At 35.9% G+C, this 20,466-nt stretch overlaps 1 protein-coding gene across 15 annotated transcripts in view; it reads left to right on the top strand.

Moving 5' to 3' along the window:
- CLASP2 (cytoplasmic linker associated protein 2) overlaps positions 1-16,522 on the top strand; it is a 279,413-nt gene extending 262,891 nt beyond the window's left edge. For all 15 annotated transcript variants that reach the window (XM_037846856.1, XM_037846829.1, XM_037846847.1 and 12 more), the window contains 2 exons: positions 11,581-11,697; positions 14,769-16,522. In XM_037846856.1, coding sequence (XP_037702784.1) covers positions 11,581-11,697; positions 14,769-14,855 — 204 coding nt within the window. In that variant the 3' untranslated portion in view covers positions 14,856-16,522. The remainder of the gene's footprint in view (positions 1-11,580; positions 11,698-14,768) is intronic.
- Positions 16,523-20,466: the final 3,944 nt, after the last annotated feature.

Below are 20,466 nucleotides of genomic sequence, written 5' to 3'. Positions count from 1 at the left end.
ATTTTCAGAAAAGTGTGGTTTGCTGATTTGACATAATCCCTGGGGAATTGGTGTAGGTGCAGGGTTGCCTTTATTTTGGCCCCCCTTGGGCTAGAGTGGCTTCCTAGGCAGCATCTGTCAAAGCATTTAAAGACATACAATACTCATAGCTACCTGTGCAAGGGGCAGCAGACTGGTTAAGCATCACACAGACTAAGAAACCTGGGAAAGAGAAGGTAAAGAGGAAAATATTTGGGGGAAATAGGGCTTTGTAGGGCTCCTACATATACTGGTGAATCCAGAAGGCAGTATACATGCCCAGGGGTTGTTGCATACTGAGAAAAGAACTCAGGAGAACTTAAGGTTGTACCTCTGACTGATCATAGGGCTTTTCACAAGCAGGAGGTGAAAGCTAGAGCAGAGTGATTAGATGTCAAAACTGCCTCAGCTCAGAGCCAATCTACAGAGACCAGGAGAGGGTTTTATTTGTTTCACTTGGGGCTCTAGTGTTTAAGGAAATATCTCTCAGTTCACTAGTTGACCACTGAGGTAACAGAATGGAGACTCCAGCTACCAGACACAAAAAAGAAAAATAGTTAAAACATGTCTGCAGTGCTTAACAACAACAAACCCTGGAGAGAAGAAGAATCTGATTTCCAAGGTTATAATATTCAAAATGGCTTATTTTCAACCAAAAAAAAATTTACAAGGCACACAAAGAAACAGTAAAATATGGTCCATTCACAGAAAAAGAAATTTGACAGACACCATCTCTGAGAAAGCCCAGACTTGTACTTACTAGACAAAGACTTTAGTCATTTGTCTTAAATATGCTCAATGAATTAAAGGAAACCTTGGACAAAGAACTAAAGGAAACCAAGAGAACAATTTATGAGCAAATAGAGAAGTTCAATAAAGATGTAAACTTATAAAGGAAATAAAGAGAGTGTGGAATTGAAAAATACAATAGCTGAGATGAAAAATTCGCTAGAGAATTTCATCACCAAATTTGAGCAGACAGGAAAGTATCCATGATTTTGAAGATAAAACAATTAAAATAATACAGAGGAGCAGAAAGAAAAAAAAAATGAAGAAAAATAAACAGCCTTTGAGACCTGTGGGGTACCATCACTCATGTCATCATATGCATTGTGGAAGTCCCGGAAGGTGATGAGAAAGCAAAAGGGGGAAAAAGAATGTTTGAAGAGGTCATAACCAGAAACTTGCGAAAAAAAAGACATGAATCTATACATCCAAGGTCAGTGAGCTCCAAGTAGTATAAACTCAAAAGAGTCCCACACCATGATACATTATAATCAAAAGTTAAAAGCCAAAGACAGTGGGAGAATCTTGAAAGTAGCAAAAGAGAAGCAACTTGTCACATACAAGATATTCTCAACATGATTAACAGCTGTTTTCTTATCAGAAACAGTGGAGACAAGAAGGCAGTGGGATGATATATTTAAAGTGCTAAAAGAAAAACAAAACTCAGAGACTTTGTTGCTAGTAGACCTGCCCTACAGAAAATGCTAACAGAAGTCAATTAGATTTAAATGAAAGAACACTAGACAGTAACTTGAAGCCAGATAAAGAAAGAGCAAGCATGGAAACGATAATTACATAGGTAAACATAAAAGACAGTATTATTGTATTTTTTATTTGTAACTCCTTTTTGTTTCCCATATGATTTAAGAGACAAATACAGAAAACAATAATTATAAATCTGTGTTAATGAGCACACAGTGTATAAAGATGTAACTTGTAACAGTAACATCACAAGGGGTGGGTAGGAGAGCTATGTAGGAGCAGAGTTTTTGTATGCTATTGTGGCTAGGTTGGTACTGATACAATCTAGGTTGTAAAACTTTAGAATAATTGTAAACCCAGGGAATCCTCAAAGAAAACTAAAAATTGAACAGAAAAGGAAACCAGTAGGGAATCAAAATGGTATGCTAGAAAATCAATCAGTCAAACATATAGAAAACAGTATTGGAGGAATTGAGGATCAAAAAATATATAAGGAATAGAAAACAAATAGTAAAATGCCAAAATAAGTCCTTATCAGTAATCACTTTAATGTAAATGAGTTAAACTAACCAATTTTAAATTGGTTGCAAGAGACTCATCAGATCCAATAGTTTGCAAGTGGAAGGTGGGAAAAATACATTCCATGCAAATAGTGACCAAAAAGATAGCTATTGTGGCTATACCAGTATGAGACAAAATCGACTTTAAGCCTAAAATTGTTATAAGACATGAAAAAAAATGTCATTATATATTGATGTAAGGGTCAGTTCATCAGGAAAATATAACAATCATAAAACATATACACCAAACAAAATAATCCCACAAATATGAAGGAAACATGACAGAATTGAAGAAATAAGCAGTTCTACAGTAATAAGTGGAGACATCAGTAATCCGCTTTCTGTAAGGGGACAGAACATGTACACTGAGAATCAATAAGAAAACAGAGGGTTTGAATAATACCATACACAACTAGAGCTAATAAACATATATTGAACACTCCACCAAATTACAGCAGCATACACATTCTTCTCTGGTGTACATGGGGTATTCTCAAGGATACACCATATGTTAGTCCACAAACCAAATTTCAATAAATTTTAAGAGGTTGATATCAAAATATCTTCTCAACCACGGTGGAATAAAGTGAACTCAGTAACAGAAAGAACACTGGAAAGCTCACAACTATGTGAAAATTAAGCAACACATCTTAAACATTGGGTCAAAGAAGAAATTGCAAAGGAAATTAGAAAATACTTTGAGACAAATGAAAACACAACTTAGCAAAATTTACGGGATTCACCAAAAACAGTGCTCCAAAGGAAATTTATAGCTGTAAGTGCCTACATTAAAAAAAGAGAAAGATCTCAAATGAATACTCTAATTATACTTTAAAGAACTAGAAGAAGAAGAGCAAACTAAACCCTAAGTTGGCAGAAAGAAGATTAGATTGGAGATCAATGAAATGGAGAACAGAAAAACATACAATCAATGAAACCAAAAGTTGTTTCTTTCAAAAGATTAACAAAAATGGAAAAACCTTTAGCTAGACTGAATAAGAAAAAAGGGAGAAAACACAAATAACTAAAATTAGAAATGAAATGTCCCTGTAAATTAAAACCAACCTTACAGATGTAAAAGGGGGTTGCAACAAATACCATGAACAGGTGTACACCAACAGATTAGATAGAAGGGACAAATTACCTAAAGTGATGCAATAAGAAATAGAAAATCTGAACAGACTTGTAACATGTAAAGACATTGCATCAGTAATGAAAACATTCCAAAGAAAAAATGTCCAGGCCCAGGGTGCCTTCACTGCTGTTTTCTACCAAACATTTAAATAATTAACACTAATTCTTAAATACTTCCAAAAAATAGAAGAGGAGGGAAGACTCTGAGGCCGACATTACCCTGATACCAAAGCCAGAGATGCAAAGGGAAAAGAAAGAACCAAATAATATCCCATATGAATGTAGATGCCAAAATCCTCAGGAAAAAACTAGCAAACCAAATCCAGCTGCATATTAAAAGGGTTATACACTAGGACCAGCTGGGATTTATCCCAGAAATGCAAGGGTGTTTCAACATATGAAAAGCAATCATAGTAAGACACCACATTAATAGAACAAAATGAAAAAATTACGTGATCATCTCACTTGACACAGAAAAGGCATTTGACAAAATCCAGTATCCTTTCAAGATAAAAACATACATAAAATAAGCACTAGAAGGAAACTTCTTCAACATGATAAAGGGCATTCATGAAAAAGCCGCAGTTAACATTATATTCAATGCTAAAAGAATGAAAGCTTACTCCCTGTGATCAGGAACAAGACAAGGTTGTCTACATTCACCACTGCTCTTCCACATAGTACTGGAAGTTCTAGCCAAAGCAATTAGGCAAGAAAAAGAAATAAAGCCATCCAAATTGGAAAGGAAAAGGTAGAGCTATTTCTTAATTGCAGATGACATGACTGCATATAGAAAATCCGAAAGAATCCACTACAGGCTATTAGAGCTAATAAATTCAGCAAAGTTGCAGAGTACAGGATCAACACACAAAAATGAGCTGTGTTTCTACACACTAGCAATGAATAATCAAAGAACTAAATTAAGAAAAGTTACATGTACTGTAGCATACAAAACAATAAAATACTCAGGAATAAAATTAACTGGGGAGGTGGAAGACATACACTGATAACTACAAAATTGCTGAAAGAAATTTAAAAGCCCTAAATAGAAAGATATCTTGCATTTGTGGCTTGGAAGACTTAATATTATTAAGATGGCAGTACTTCCCAATGCACTCTGCAAATTCAGTACAACCCCTGTCAAAATTTCAAGGACCTTTTTTGCAGAAATGGGATACCAATCCTCAAAGTCATATGGAATTGCAAGGTGTCCCAGTTGGCTGAAACAGTATTAAAAAAGAATAGAATTGGAGGACTTACACTTCCCAAATTCAAAACTTACTGCAAAACTATAGTCGTCAATATAGTGTGATACTGGCATAAAGATAGACCGGTAAATAAATGGAATAAAATAAATCCATGCAGTTATGGCCAATTGATTTTTGGCGAAGTTGCCAAAACCATTGAATAGTGAAAGAATGGTCTCTTCAAGAAATAATGCTAAGACAACTGGTCATCCTAATCTAAAAGAATGTTTTTGGATCCTTGCATCATACCATCTGCAAAATTTAACTCAAAATGAATCAAAAAACCTAAATGTAAAGCTTCATGACCTTAGATTTGGCAGTGGATTATTGGATATGACAACAAAAGTACAAGCAACAAAAGAAAAAAAACAGATACATTGGACTTCGTCTGTACCCAGTCCTCTGAAAGGGAGCACAACCCTGCTAACACTTTTGTTTCAGACATCTGGTCTCCAGAACTTTGAGAGAATAATTTTTTCTTGTTTTAAGCCACTCTGCTTGTAGTAATTTGTTATAGCAGCCATAGGAAAGTAATGTAAATCTGATTAGACATTTCTCCAAAGAAGATATACAAGTGGTCAGTAAGCACATGAAAAGATGCCCACCAGGGGAGAGTCGGGCAAGATGGCGGCATAGAGAGGAGTGGAAGCTAAGTAGTCCCCCGGAACAACTACAAAAAACCAGAAACAACTAGTAAATGATCCAGAATAACTGCGGGGGGACAAACGAGACCATCCATTCATCATACACCAACTGAATTCGGAGGAATGCCCAAGAACACAGCATAAAATCTGTAAGTAAAACCTGCGGAACCAGGTCGGGAGACCCCCTCCCCCATAGCCCGAGCTGCGGAGCCGCGTGGTGCCAGAGAGAAGCTCTCTCCCAGCAAGCGAATACAGCTCAGCTGAGCTCCAGCTGGGGTTTTAAGTAGCGAGTGTGAACTGCTCATTACAGGTACGCATCCCCAAAAAACAGATAGAGGCTTTGGGTGACGACTGACCTTGGAGAGCCTTGGACTGGGTCTGAAGGGGGCTATCTGATTCTTTTTCGGCTCAGTGGAGAAAGCCCCAGTCATTTTCAGTTTCCAGGGCTGTGAAGTGGAGAAGGGTGGAGACAGCACAAGCAGAGAGCGAGACCATTGAAATGCTAATGACCTCCACCTGGGGGCTCTGTCTTCTCTAGGAGGAAAGGGGTGGGGCCCTTTCCATTCAGAACCAGACCCCAGAGCCTGGGAGAACACTGCCACACTGCCTCACACCAATCAAGAATTATAGGCTAACAGGCATCACCTGCTGGGCAGAAAAGCACAGTGACCTGAGGCATCAAAGGGTGGAGCAATTTTCTAAGACATAGTTGCAGGGAAACCAGATACTGAATATTTCTTCCCTCTGGGACCTGAGCCTGTTCTGGTCTGAGAAAACCTGATTTGGATAACCAAGGAAACCATGCCTAGACAACAGAAAATTACAACCTACACGAAGAAAAACAAAGTTATGGCCCAGTCAAAGGAACAAACGTACACTTCAACTGAGATACAGAAATTTAAACAGCTAATGCTAAATCAATTCAAAAAGTTTAGAGAAGATATTGCAAAAGAGATAGAGGCTGTAAAGGAAGAACTGGACATGTATACAGCAGAAATCAAAAGTTCAAAAAACCTACTAGTAGAATCTATGGAAATGAAAGGCACAACACAAGAGATGAAAGACACAATGGAAACATACAACAGCAGATCTCAAGAGGCAGAAGAAAACACTCAGGAACTGGAGAACAAAACACCTGAAAGCCTACACACAAAGGAGCAGATGGAGAAAAGAATGAAAGCATATGAGCAACGTCTCCGGGAACTCAAGGATGAAACAAAGTACAATAATGTACGTATCATTGGTGTCCCAGAAGGAGAAGAGAAGGGAAAGGGGGCAGAAGCAATAATAGAGGAAGTAATTAATGAAAATTTCCCATCTCTTATGAAAGACATAAAATTACAGATCCAAGAAGCGCAGCGTACCCCAAACAGAAGAGATATGAAGAGGCCTACGCCAAGACACTTAATAATCAGATTATCAAATGTCAAAGACAAAGAGAGAATCCTGAAAGCAGCAAGAGAAAAGCAATCCATTACATACAAAGGAAGCTTAATAAGACTATGTGCGGATCTCTCAGCAGAAACCATGGAGGCAAGAAGGAAGTGGTGTGATATATTTAAGATACTGAAAGAGAAAAACCACCAACCAAGAATCCTGTATCCAGCAAAGCTGTCCTTCAAATATGAGGGAGAGCCCAAAATATTTTCTGACAAACAGACAATGAGAGACTTTGTGAACAAGACACCTGCCCTACAGGAAATACTAAAGGGAGCACTACAGGGTGATAGAAGACAGGAGTGTGTGGTTTGGAACACAATTTTGGGAGATGGTAGCACAACAATGTAAGTACACTGAACAAAGGTAACTATGAATACAGTTGAGAGAGAAAGATGGGGACCATGTGAGACACCACAAGAAAGGAGGAAAGATAACGACTGGGACTGTGTAACTTGGTGAAATCTAGGGTATTCAACAATTGTGATAAAATGTACAAATATGTTCTTTTACGAGGGAGAACAAGCAAATGTCAACCTTGCAAGGTGTTAAAAATGGGGAGGCATTGGGGGAGGGATGCAATCAGCATAAACTAGAGACTGTAACTAATGGAATCATTGTGTTATGCTTCCTTTAATGTAACAAAGGTGATATACCAAGGTGAATGCAGATAAGGGGGGGGGATAGGGGAGGCATGTTAGACACTTGACATTGGTGGTATTGTCTGATTCTTTATTCTACTTTGATTTAAGGTTATTTTTCCTTTTGCTGCTTCCTAGCTGTCATTTTTTTTGTTTCCTCTTTCTTTTGCCTCTCTACCTTCTTTGACTCTCCCTCCTGCCTTGTGAAAGAAATGTAGATGCTCTTGCTTAGTATGAGCAGAATGTTCAATTAGGATGAACTTAAATGTTTGGAAATGAGCAGGGGTGTTGGTAGCAAGATGTGAGAATAACTAACAGCGCCAAATGGTGTGTGAATGAGGTGGAAAGGGGAAGCTCAGAGTCATATATGTCACCAGAAGGAAAGTTGGAGGTTAAAAGATGGGAATGTATAAAACTGAATCCTATGGTGGGCAATGTCCATGATCATCTGTACAAATACTAGAAATCACTTCATGAACCAGAACAAATGTATGACAATACAATTAGAAGTTAATAATAGAGGGGCATATAGGGAAGAACTATATACCTATTACAAACTATATACTACAGTTAGTAGTATTTCAACATTTTTTCATAAACAGTAACAAACATACTAAATCAATACTAGGAGTCAACAATTGAGGGGGGTTGGTTAGGGATAGGGGAGGTTTAGAGTTTCCTTTTCTTTTTTTCTTTTTTCATCTTTCACTTTATTTCTTGTCTGGAGTAATGAAAAGTTTCTAAAAATTGAACAAAAATTAAGTGTGATGGATGCACAGCTGTATGAGGGTACCCAAGGGCAAGTGATTGTACACTTTGGATCTCTGGATAATTGTATGGTATCTGAACAATCTCAATAAAAATGAAAAAAAAAAAAAAAAAAAGATGCTCAACATCTAACCATCAAGGTCTTCCAAATCAAAACCACAGTGTGATACCACTTCACACCTAATACAATGGTAAAATAAAAACACAAAGGATAAATACAAATGTTGGGAAGGATGTGGAGAAATTATACTCCCATATATACTGCTAGTAGAAATGCATAATGGTGCAGCAGCCTTGGAAAACAGTCTGGTAGATTCCCCAGAGGGTTAAACGTATGGTTACCAATGACCCAGCAATTCCATTTCTAGATTTATACCAAGAGAAATGAAAACATATTCCATCCAAAAACTCATACAGTAATATTCATAGCAGCATTATTCATAGTAGCCAAAAAGTAGAGTTAATTCAGCACTAACAAAATGAAGTATTAAATTCATGCGATGGAATATTATTCAGCCACGAAAAGGAATGAAGTATTAATATATGCTACAACATGGATGAGCCTTTAAAACATTATGCTAAGTGAATGAAACCAGTCACAAAGGATACCTTCTCCTCCTTTATCCAAGTATGTGAAGTATCCAGAATAGGCAAATAGAGACAGAAAGTAGATTATTGGATACCTAGGGCTGCGGAGGATGGAGAGACTGGGGAATGGGTGATGACTGAGAGGCTCAGGGCTTTTTGGGGGGGCTTCTGGAGATGTTCTAAGATTGATTGTGGTGATGGTTTGCAACTCCATAAATATACTTTAAGTCACTGCATTTTATACCTTAAATGGAGAAATTGTATGGTATGTGTTCCAGTTTGCTGAAACTGCCAGAATGCAAGTACCAGAAATGGATTGGCTTTTTCAGTGGGGATTTATTAGGCTGCAAATTTACAGTTCTAAGGCTGTAAAAGTGTCCAAACTAAGGCATCGATAAGAGGATGCCTTCACTGAAAAAAGGCCAGTGGCATCTGGGGTTCCTTTGTCAGCTGGGAAGGCACATGGCCAAAGGCTGCTAGGCCTTTCCTGGGGTTAGCTTCTTGTTTCCATTGCTTTCTCCACAGTGGCTCTGGGCTTCTGTTTTAGACTCTCTCTCAGCTCCTGTGCATCCTTGCTTGTTTCTCTAAGGGCATTTCTCTCTAAGTGCCTGTGGGTCCTCTCTCAGCTTCTCCAGGGCAAACTCTGGATTTCGTCTCTTAGCTTCTCTCCTGCTTCTGCTTTCAATGGCTATCTCCAAAATGTCTCTGGGTGTTTTCTCTCTAAGTGTCTCTGAGTTCTCACTTAGCTTCTTCAGAGCAAACTTTTGGTTTCATCTCTTAGCTTAGGATCTTCAAATGCCTTTCTGTCAGCATCTCCAAGCATCTCTGTCTGTGTCGACTCTCTTAAGGACTCCAGTAAACTAATTAAGACCCATCTTGAATGGACGGGGTTACATCTCCATGGAAATAATTTAATCGGGTTTCACCTTCAGTTGGGTGGGTCACATTTCCATGGAAGCAACCTAAGTGAAAGATCCCACCCATTATAAGTGTACTCCCACAAGATTGGATTAAAGAACATGGCCCTTTGACATGACCTACATAACTGCTTATTGAGCTGTACATTGAAAGTTAACACCTTTCTGTATGTATGTTATATTGTAAAATAATGGAAATAGCTGAAGTTGAGCAACTGACCCATGACGTTCTTTGAAATTTGTTCTCTAACTACCTGTTAAATCGTATTTTGAAAGTTATTGCTGTTAATGTATGTATGTTAAATTTCACAATTAAAAAATGCATAAAAAAACAGTCATGAAGAAAGAACTTTAAAAAAAAAAGAAGAAGAACATGCTCTTTCAGGAGTGTACTACAGTTTCAAACCGGCACAGTATGTGAGTTATATCTCAATAAAGCAGTTACAAAAAACAGAGAGCCATATCAGCCAAATGCTATACATGGACTTTGTTTGAATCCTGAATTAAACTAACTTTAAAAAGACAATTTGAGGCAGCTAGGAAAATTTGAGCACAGGATGATGATATTAAGGAATTATTGTTAATTTTGTTATGTGTGAATACTATTGTGATTATGGGTGTTTTTAAAGATTTTCTTCACATGTGGTTTGTTAGACTTTTCTGTTCACTTTCATGTATCTTTAAAATATCCATGATAAAACACTAAAAATGACAAAAACAAAAATTGGTGAAAGAAAAACAGCTATAAACATGAGCAGACCATCATCACCCAGGCAGCCAGTTTTTCTTTATCAGTCACGGTATAGTGTCCTATTGGTCTCCTTGCCTCTGCCATCCCCCCCAGTACTTCTTTATATTGCTACCAAAAGTAGCAATAGCTACGAAGGGAAGCAATTTCATCTTCCTGAATGGAAATCTGGTATCATCACTCTTCTCTTAAAACCCTTCAGGGTTTTCCATTGACAGATCAAGTCCAAATGTCTTCACCCAGCTGGCTCCTGTCTACTTTTCCCTCCTGCCTCATGTGGAATTTATTCATTCATAAAAAGTACTGGGCTCTCCTTCACTTTGGAGCCATTGCATATGTACTTTTCTCTGTTGGATACACTCATCCCCATCTCCTTTCTCTTAATTTATTTTCTCATCCTTCAAGTCTCAGCTTAAATAACCCTTTCTCTGTAAAGTGTTTTCTGACTACCACCTCCCTTTCCCACTCCCTGCCTGTTTTACCTGTTCCTGCCATGTGATTCCATAACTGTTCTGTTATGAATGTTCTAGGAAGGGACAATGTGTATCTTCCTGTACACTGAAACAGCATTACTTACTTGGTCCATTCCTGTCACATGTTAACAGGCACTTAAATATTTGAACATTGAATATAATATTCATTGCAGTGTTACTTACAATAGGAAAAATGTAATGAAGAGGGAGGGCCTAACTTAAAACCTATAGAATGGTTAAATTAGAAACACATATTGGATGGGATACCTCACAGATCCCTTAAAAGTGATCATTATTATGAAGACCATAGCCATATAGAAAAATTAATTTATTTTATATAATAAATTATAAATGCAATTATATAAAAATGATGAGAGAAAATCAGATGAATTTGGTTTGATCTAATGACTTCTAGTATGAGGAATGTATTTCTTTAAGCTAGATATCTATTGCTACTGATAGTTTAATGTTTTTGCAATAATTTTCAAAAGATAAAATGGCAAGATTTTTAGTGGAGATGAATTCTTGAGCTCCTGGGTAAATGTACATGTATATTTAGATAATTGGTTTAAAATACTTTGGGGGAGTTGTTGCAGTCCTTAAAGCAGAAAGTTTTAGGAAGATTAATCTGAAAACTTTTTTCGGGGTGGATTGGCCTGGGAATAGTCTTAGAATCAGAGTATTACAGCTTTCAGGCTAAAGGAAGGAACTTGTTTTAAAGGATTTGAGTAGTATTGTGGTACAGAGACAGATGGAAGGAGAGAAGGCAAGAAAAGGTTGGAAAAAAACAAGGTCAGCATAGTTTTCTCTTCTTACTGTGCTTGAAATGTCATCTTTATAGTACATTTTCTGTCCTTGTTGGAAAAGTAGTTTTCTCAGATCCCCCAGGAATGCTAACAATGGACTTTTCTCCCTAGGGATATGATAATTCAGAGAGCAGTGTTCGGAAAGCTTGTGTCTTCTGCTTGGTGGCTGTTCATGCAGTAATTGGTGATGAACTAAAACCACACCTCAGTCAACTCACTGGCAGTAAAGTAAGTAGTCCTGCTTTGTTTTAAAAATGATGGCTGAGATATTTTCTTTTAAAATTTTAGTTCTTTGTTTGTGTGTTAAGGGTTAAATTGGTTAGTCATGCTTTGAACATGCACCTTGCCCTTATCCCTCCAACTGTTTGCATTTGGGCTGTTTCTACTCTAACATTTGTTGCTCAGATGAAGTCACTATTTTGGTAAGGTGACGAATAGATTGCTCTGAGAGAAAATGCTACAGCTTTTGGTTATCTGTAATAGCTCCCTGTCTCCTTTACCACTTCCATGCACAAATCCTCACCCCCAAAGACAATTTAATTAAGAATAAGTAGAGTGTTGTGTCTGTATATCTTTATGGATTATTTTATGCCCCCAAAATGTGGAACACTTGAAAATTTTTCAATTTTCCCCTTAAGAACTATGATAACCAAATATTTGTACTCCTTCGGTCTTTGTATTCTTATTATTATGATCCAGATTAATGTGCAACTTTGACTTGGTATGTTAAAATAGAAATTTCTGAGTAGTCCTTGACTTAAAATAAATAAATAAAATAAATTATGTCTTCCTCATTTTTTATACTACCAAAGTCTTGATATTTGTTCTAGAGGCTGAGGATTAACTATGATTACTGAATTACGGCTTAAGAACCAGTTAGGAGGAGGCACTCACCTTCATTTAGAGGGTTTCCCCAAATCCTAATTATTGTCTTTTTTTATGGTCAAATTTGTTCCTAAAATAGCAAAAGTCAATAAAAATACACATAAAATATGCCACAACACAGATGAATCTTAAAAACACTATGCTAAATGAGAGAAGCCAGAAACAAAAGGACAAATAATATGATTCCATTTATGTGATATATCAAGAATAAGCAAGTTATTAAAGACAGACAGTTGAATAGAAGTTACCAGGGGCTTGGGAGAGGGAGGAATGGAGAGTTATTTCATTATGGGCTCATTAGTTGCTGTTTGGGATGATAAAAAAGTTTTGGTAATAGGTGGAGATTGGTGTACAACATGGTGAATGTAATTAATGCTATTAAATTGTACATTTAAAAATGGTTAAAATAACAAATTTTATGGTACATCTCTGTTACATTATAGTAAAATAAAATAAAATAAAAAGAATAGAATTCATGAATTACCAGCCTAATACTCAGGATCTCAACTGAGTTCCTTTAATGGTTGCCAGTAGATTTTCAGAAGTGTTTCTGAAATGGTTTTAAAACTATTAAACATGTCAGTGGCATGACAAGCAGTCGTTCACTGCTTAGGATGATTCTAAACAAATAAAACCATAAGAGAAAATTAATTCAGGTGCACAGCTTATATTAAATTCCTAAATAAGATAGAAGAAATCAATGGCTATTAACCCTTTCTGAATTACATACCTCTGAGATTTCAGTAAGATCTTTTCCCAAAAAAATAAATACATACAGAAAATTTTACATGTAGTTTTGGAGGATACAGCCAGCCCTATTCCCATGGACACCAGGTTGGAAAAATCCTCGGATCAAAGAGTTAATGTTAAAAAGGAAATATGCAACAACAAAGTGGTTTTCAAAGGAAAAAGTATCCCAGCTTTTGTGATAATCCAGTGTTGTCTGTAGAAAAATTAGAATTCAAATATATTATCAGGATATCAGAATATTAGGCAGCTGGTAATAAAATTACATATGAAAACAGTAGCAAGATGGGGGAATACTCAGAAATTACATTAGGTGAAAAAAGTAGAATGCAGAAATGTATATGCATTGATTACAAATTTTGTAAAGTGTGATTCATACAGGTAAAGACCACAAAATAACATAGAGAGATATGTTTAATGGTAGTGGCATAGTTGTCTAAAGGCATGGGTCCTGGAACCCAAGGACTTAAGCTCTGTCCTGGCCCACTTTTTACTTACCCTTGAGACCTTAACCATGATTTAACCACTTTGCATCTCAATATCCTCATCTATAAAATGTTCTGAAGTTAAAAAGAGATAATGTAAAGCAATTAGCACGTGTAAAACACAGTATTCAGATGTTTGTCAATATTGTTTTAATGGTGCTTTCTTTTCTAAGTAAATATTTTATATCCTGTCACAACACTTTTTGAAAGGCATGCTAGAGTATCAGTCATATACAAACTTGGGGACATAATCTTTTTCATAATTAATTATCAACAGTAACTTGAGCATTGTAATAACCTCCCAGTCCTGTAAATCTCTTTGGCAACATGGGACATGATTCCAGGGATGAACCTGGCCTTGGCATCATGGGATTGAGAATCCCTTCTTGACCAAAAGGGGGAAAAAATACAGCAAAATAAGGTTTCAGTGGCTAAGAGATTTCAGATAGAGTCAAGAGGTCATTCTGGAGGTTACTCTTATGCAAGCTTCAGCCAGATATTGCAAATTGCCATGGCATGCAAAACCCCAACCAACAATATATCTGAAAACGCTAAAGAAAACCTGGGGTTCTATCTAAGACTCTATGAAATGTTTTACTTATTAAGTTTACTTTTCAGAAACTTAAAACCTCCAGATTGTTCCTATGCCAAATAAGCCCTGAAACTCAGAGGTACCAGTCTCTCCAAGAACGAGCAATCATTGCATTTCCCTGCCCCATAATGTCGACACCCGTTTTCAACATGAAGAAGTTACAATGGTCATTGCCCAAATATCCCTAAAGATTAAGAGAATGATAAATGAGAGGGGGAAGTTGTAACAGAGAAGTTAGAATTTTACAAATGATTATGACTCCCAAATCATTATATAGATATTTCTTTTTAGTTTCTAGTGTGTTAGAACAGCCAGAAGGAAATGCCTGAAATTGTGGAACTGTAGCCCATATATACTTTGAAATTTGCTCTATAACTACTTGTTAAAAGTACTTTGAAATTTATCACTTTCCTGCATATACGTTATATTTCACATAAAAAATGTTTAAAAAAAATTCTGTAGTCTAAAATCTTTCAAAGCTCACGTATATGTGTATAATTTTTTTAAAAGAGCATCTTCTTATAATCATGAGCAGCTTGCAGCCTTCAGAGTTCCCCTTTAAATGACCTATGTTTGGCTTGAATCTGCAGATGAAGCTACTGAATCTTTACATCAAACGTGCACAGACAGGATCTGGAGTTGCTGATCCCACTACTGATGTTTCTGGACAAAGTTAATGAATCTGATCAAAGTGAACCAGGTCTCTCAGAGAAAGGATAGACAGACCACACACTCATCAATGAAAGGAAATTTTCAAATACAACTTTTAGAACTTACCGTTGTTTCCCAGTTTTTGTTTTTGTTTTTATTTTATTTTTTGTTTTTGTTTTGTATTTTCTGTAACAGAGAGCTATCTTTGGTCTGCATGTAACTTTTTTGGTAATTATTCCAAATTCAAGAAAAAGCAGTATTAACATCAGTTGATCAATACAAAGTAATTTTTAACCTAATTCATCATTTCACATGCCTGTACTTTGTCTTCCCATTAACCTTTGCCAGTGTTATGATTGTATAAATTTTTTTAAATGCTGGTTAAACAGGAATGCTTAAAGCTTTAAATGTTTAACATTCTATATCTTTTTTTTTTTTTGCCTTTATTCAACTTCAGAATAATATTTTTATTGCTACTTTAAGTTTTGTTCCGTATCATGTCCTATGCTAGAAATATTGAAATGATGTGAAACAAAGCAGGACTAATCTGAACTACACCTGGACTCTGTTGGTGTGATGGTGATAAATGTCATTAGTTGCAACTTCTTTGGGGTGATCTGTAGTTTGAAAACTAAGACCTCAAGAAGAAATGTTACAGAATCAGCTAGATCTGTAAACCTGATATTGTTTGTTGGTTATTAATCTTGCCATCTTTATTTAAAACCATCTCCCCTCTATGATCCCTTAAGAAAAGCTGCACCAAATCATCTGCCTGTGTTTTTCTTGATACTTATTAAGATAGAAGGTTTTATTGCAGGGTTTTTTGGTTTGTTTATCTTTGTTGTGAATGATGCTCTTTTTTGGTATTTATTAATATCAAATTCACTTATAAATAAACTTGATAATGGAAACAGGCAAAAAAAATAAAATCAAGTGCATGTATGTCCTTGACCGTCTTCTGTTTCTCATTTAATAAACAAACTAATTATTGAGACATGGGGATTAACCAGCACCTTTTCTTTAAATGATGGAACCTGGTTTCCTTTTACCATGAAATTGTCTTACTTGAAAACGTTGATCCTGATGAGAGAGAAGATGGTGCCAAGACTTTTTATAATGGGCTCAAATTCTCTACCTCTTCAGGGCTAATACTTTTGACTGAGCTGCTGCCTGTCATGTCTTTTGGAAAACTACTTAAAGGGTGATTTTCTGTTACTTTTTTAATATTTTTTTTTAATCACCTTTTGCTACACCTGTTCTTTTCATGTGCAGCTAACTTTCAAAAGTTACTAATTTTGGTGAAAGACAAATTAGATGATTTGGAGCCAGGATACTAATGATTTCTCATCTTGACTTTTTTTTTAAATCCTAACATAAAGTGAATTTGACTGGAAAGGCAAATAGCTATTAGGGAAGCAATTTGCTATTGTTGCAGAGTTATCTGTACTTCGTTTAATTGAAAACAAAATGTAGAAATGTATGTAAAGAATTGAAGACAAGAGTACTGAATGGGTGATTTGTCATTGACTTTTACCTTCCTTTGTTTCTGTTCTAGCAGCAGGAAAATAGTTTCTCCATATCCCCTCTCTCTTACCTGTAACAATTTTGTTTTTTACTGTTAATTACATTGTGTATTTATAGTTCTATGCTTACTGTTGTGCATATACTGGCAATAAAACTGTACATAACATTACTTGAAAAAAATAGTGTGTATCGGCTGTTTTTCTGTCTCACAGTGATTTTGTTGTTTTTTTGTTTTGTTTTGTTTGTTTTTACTTTGGAAGGTCCTGTATCAGTGGTGGTGTTCTCTTGAATTTTATAAGTACACCTGAAGAAAAAAGATTTATCAGGAGTAGCAACAACAATCAGATGTATATACCTATATAATCATATGTGTATTATAGCTTATCTTTAAGAAGAAAAGACATTTTAAACATTGAACTCTTCTGGTAGTGTTTTATGTACCATAACGTTTCATATGTTTTTTAATCATTCAATCAAAATATTGATTTAAAATTTAATTTTAACCTCTGCTTTAAGGTCCTGCTTTTATTTACTACTGTTGACAACTAAATAGTGTGACATAAGCTTAATAATAACTCTGAAAAATTAGATCAAGCACCTGGCATCTAAAGGCAGCATCAACAAATGAATGAACTAAGTGTAGAAAAGTTTGGTTTCATTTAGTGAAAGGTAATATATAAAAACATGAAAAAAATTTCTTAAGATTCTATGATTTCAGTTATGAGACCATAAGAAGTCACTATATGTGGCGTGCCCTTCATTCCATAGACATACTTAGATGTCAGCTATTAAAGAATAGTCATAAAAAGCTATTGTTTTAAGTTTTTTCTTCCTGCTTTCCCCCTTTAATTATTAGTGTCATTCGTTTACTGTACTGATCAGGACTAATTAAAAAGCACGTACGATGCAAATGCTAAGATGGGTTTTCTTATTCTGGGTTTGTAAAATCTATAATAGAATTGACATTTTCAAGTAAGATTTGGTTTTAACTTGAGGCTTCATATTTAGAGTTGATTTGCTGTAATCCTTTATGTTTTATGCTTGTCCCCATCAAGTTATGTCTTACGGTAAAAAACTAGAATCTTATCACAACAGATGTATTTGTAAATTCAAGTATATTTTATTGTTAATTTAGAATAATATTTACAGTACACAGAAATGAGAATTAGTCTATTACTCTGTAATACATGAATTTTTCTTAATTTATTATATCATTGCTCCTCTTATTTTAATTTATTTTGTTGCAGTTAATCAGTACTGTTTTGCAGCTGTGGCAAAAAAAGTCTAAAATTCAACTGTAAAAACAAAATTATCAGTTAAAAAATTATCCGTCTTTATTATAGAATTTTGGAAAATAAAGACAGGCTGAAGAAGAAAAAATTATCACCACTTCGAGATAATTTTTATTTTGTGGAAAACTAAGGTAATGAGTTTGATTTAATACTGCATCCTGTTGGGAAACATTAAATTGTATTAACCCAAAGAATGACAGGATTAGAATTAGCCAACATTTTGAATGTTTCTGTTCTTCTATGCATCTATTTAATAATACATTTGAATATATTAATCCTTTCTTTGTTCTTCTACAGAGTGACTTCTAATGGCAGCAAAGTATTCCATCATGAATACACAGTACAATCTTGGGTAGTTGATCTTTACTGAATATTCTTTTTTTTTTTTTTTTTAATCTTCATTTTATTGAGATATATTCACATACCACGCAGTCATACAAAACAAATCGTACATTTGATTGTTCACAGTACCATTACATAGTTGTACATTCATCACCTAAATCAATCCCTGACACCTTCATTAGCACACACACAAAAATAACAAGAATAATAATTAAAGTGAAAAAGAGCAATTGAAGTAAAAAAGAACACTGGGTACCTTTGTTTGTTTGTTTGTTTCCTTCCCCTATTTTTCTACTCATCCATCCATAAACTAGACAAAGTGGAGTGTGGTCCTTATGGCTTTCCCAATCTCATTGTCACCCCTCATAAGCTACATTTTTATACAATTGTCTTCGAGATTCATGGATTCTGGGTTGTAGTTTGATAGTTTCAGGTATCCACCACCAGCTACCCCAATTCTTTAGAACCTAAAAAAGGTTGTCTAAATTGTGCGTAAGAGTGCCCACCAGAGTGACCTCTCGGCTCGTTTTGGAATCTCTCTGCCACTGAAGCTTATTTCATTTCCTTTCACATCCCCCTTTTGGTCAAGAAGATGTTCTCCGTCCCACGATGTCAGGTCTACATTCCTCCCCGGGAGTCATATTCCACATTGCCAGGGAGATTCACTCCCCTGGGTGTCTGATCCCACGTAGGGGGGAGGGCAGTGATTTCACCTTTTTACTGAATATTCTTATAACAAAGAGCTACACCTTTGGTACACCTCCCATTATTTTATACTAGGCAATTTTAAAGATGGCCTCAAAATAAAATTGCTAAATATAAAAAGTTATTGCTTATTTGAAGATATACTAGTGGCTAAAATAGCTGGATTTAAATTATTCTCAAAATTGTAATAAAAAATAAAACAGGAAAATAAAACAAGATTTCAGGTTTACCCGCATTCATCAATGCAACAGACTTGAGACAGAGTAAAGCAAATGACTATAATGCATTGTGGTTAGTGCAATGAGAGAAACACAGGGTGCTACAATGGAAACTTGGGGGGAAAGGGGAGACGTGGTATAGGGGATAATCATGAAAGAGGCGATGCTTAAAACCATCTAAAGGCTGAATGTGTGTGAGAGGGGGAGTGGAGGGAAACAAAAGTAGCAAAGCAACTACGTATGAAGCATTAGGCCATGTTATTGAAACATTAAGCACAGTTCTTTTTGTTAATGTAAAAAATGTCACTCACTCTCCTCTCCCTTAAAATATCTCTTACAAAAAAATAAAGCTGTGCATCCCTGTAACCAAGAAAACTTGGATATTGCTTTTCTTTCAGTGTTTTGTATTTCAAAAATGTTTTTCTTAACATATAATTATACTATTGAATATTCTTTTTCAAACTGAATTCATCTCTTTTTATCTCCCAACTCATCATCTTGGTTTGGCTGGAACATAGGATACCAGTGGGGGAATGACCCAAGATAAAGAATAGATATTCTAAGATATCTGTTCTAAGAGAAAGTCTAAGATAAGGCGTTCACTGAAGACTTAACCAGAAGAATAACAGAATTAGAACTAACTTTATGAACGCTTCAATTTTACAGAGTCTGAACACCTTAAGTGAGTTATCTTTGGACTTCGGTGTTTTACTAATCTGGTTCTTAATTCCTTTATTTATTTATTAATATTTGAATACCTGCTGTGCATCTAACACTCCTGTACTCTGTATGCTGTAAATATGTAGTTGTGGATTTGGTAATGGGAGAGATGCATTAATGTGCCCTCAGAAATGGGTGTGGTACAGGAGGGGCCAGCATGTAACTCGGGGTAGCAAAATGCCCGGTGATGCTTCTCCTAGCAAACCATTCTGACCAGCATGCCTTGTGTGCAACCCTGGTCTCCTTGTATTCATTGAGTGTTGATATCAGACTCTTACAGCAGTATTTTTCCCCTTAAGAAAGTACATATATGTTAATTTATTGGAAGTGAATACAAAAAGAAATTGCTTGACAATATCTTGATTTTAGTCTAAAGCCAAGTTTACATCATCAATTTTTATCAAGGTTTAGGTCAGAGTAGCGACTTAGAATCAGGGTTGGATTACTTCAACAAGCAAGGAATGTGCTTTTCTTCTTCCTCCCTACAGCAGTAGTTCTCAGCCATGGGCAATTTTGCCAGACACTGGGCAATGTCCAAAGACATTTTTGGTTGTCACAGCTGGAACAGGTGCTACTGTCTGCTAGTGGGATAGAGGCCAGGGATGCCGCTCAACTTTCTACAATGCACAAGACAGTCCTTCACGACAAATATCAGGTCCAAAATGTCAATAGTGCACTAAAGCAAAGGAGTTGCCACAGACAGCTCCTCTGTGGTAAAATCTCCCAGGTTAAAACCATTGAATCCATTTTCTACACTAATGTTGAAAAGAAAGATGAATAATCCTGGCCATATTTCTAGTTGACATCCAGCACAAATCATTGATCCCCAACTCAAT

The sequence above is a fragment of the Choloepus didactylus genome, chromosome 1 (assembly GCF_015220235.1).
Source record: "Choloepus didactylus isolate mChoDid1 chromosome 1, mChoDid1.pri, whole genome shotgun sequence".
Lineage (NCBI taxonomy): Eukaryota > Metazoa > Chordata > Mammalia > Pilosa > Megalonychidae > Choloepus > Choloepus didactylus.
This window is presented reverse-complemented; position numbering and strand designations above follow the sequence as displayed.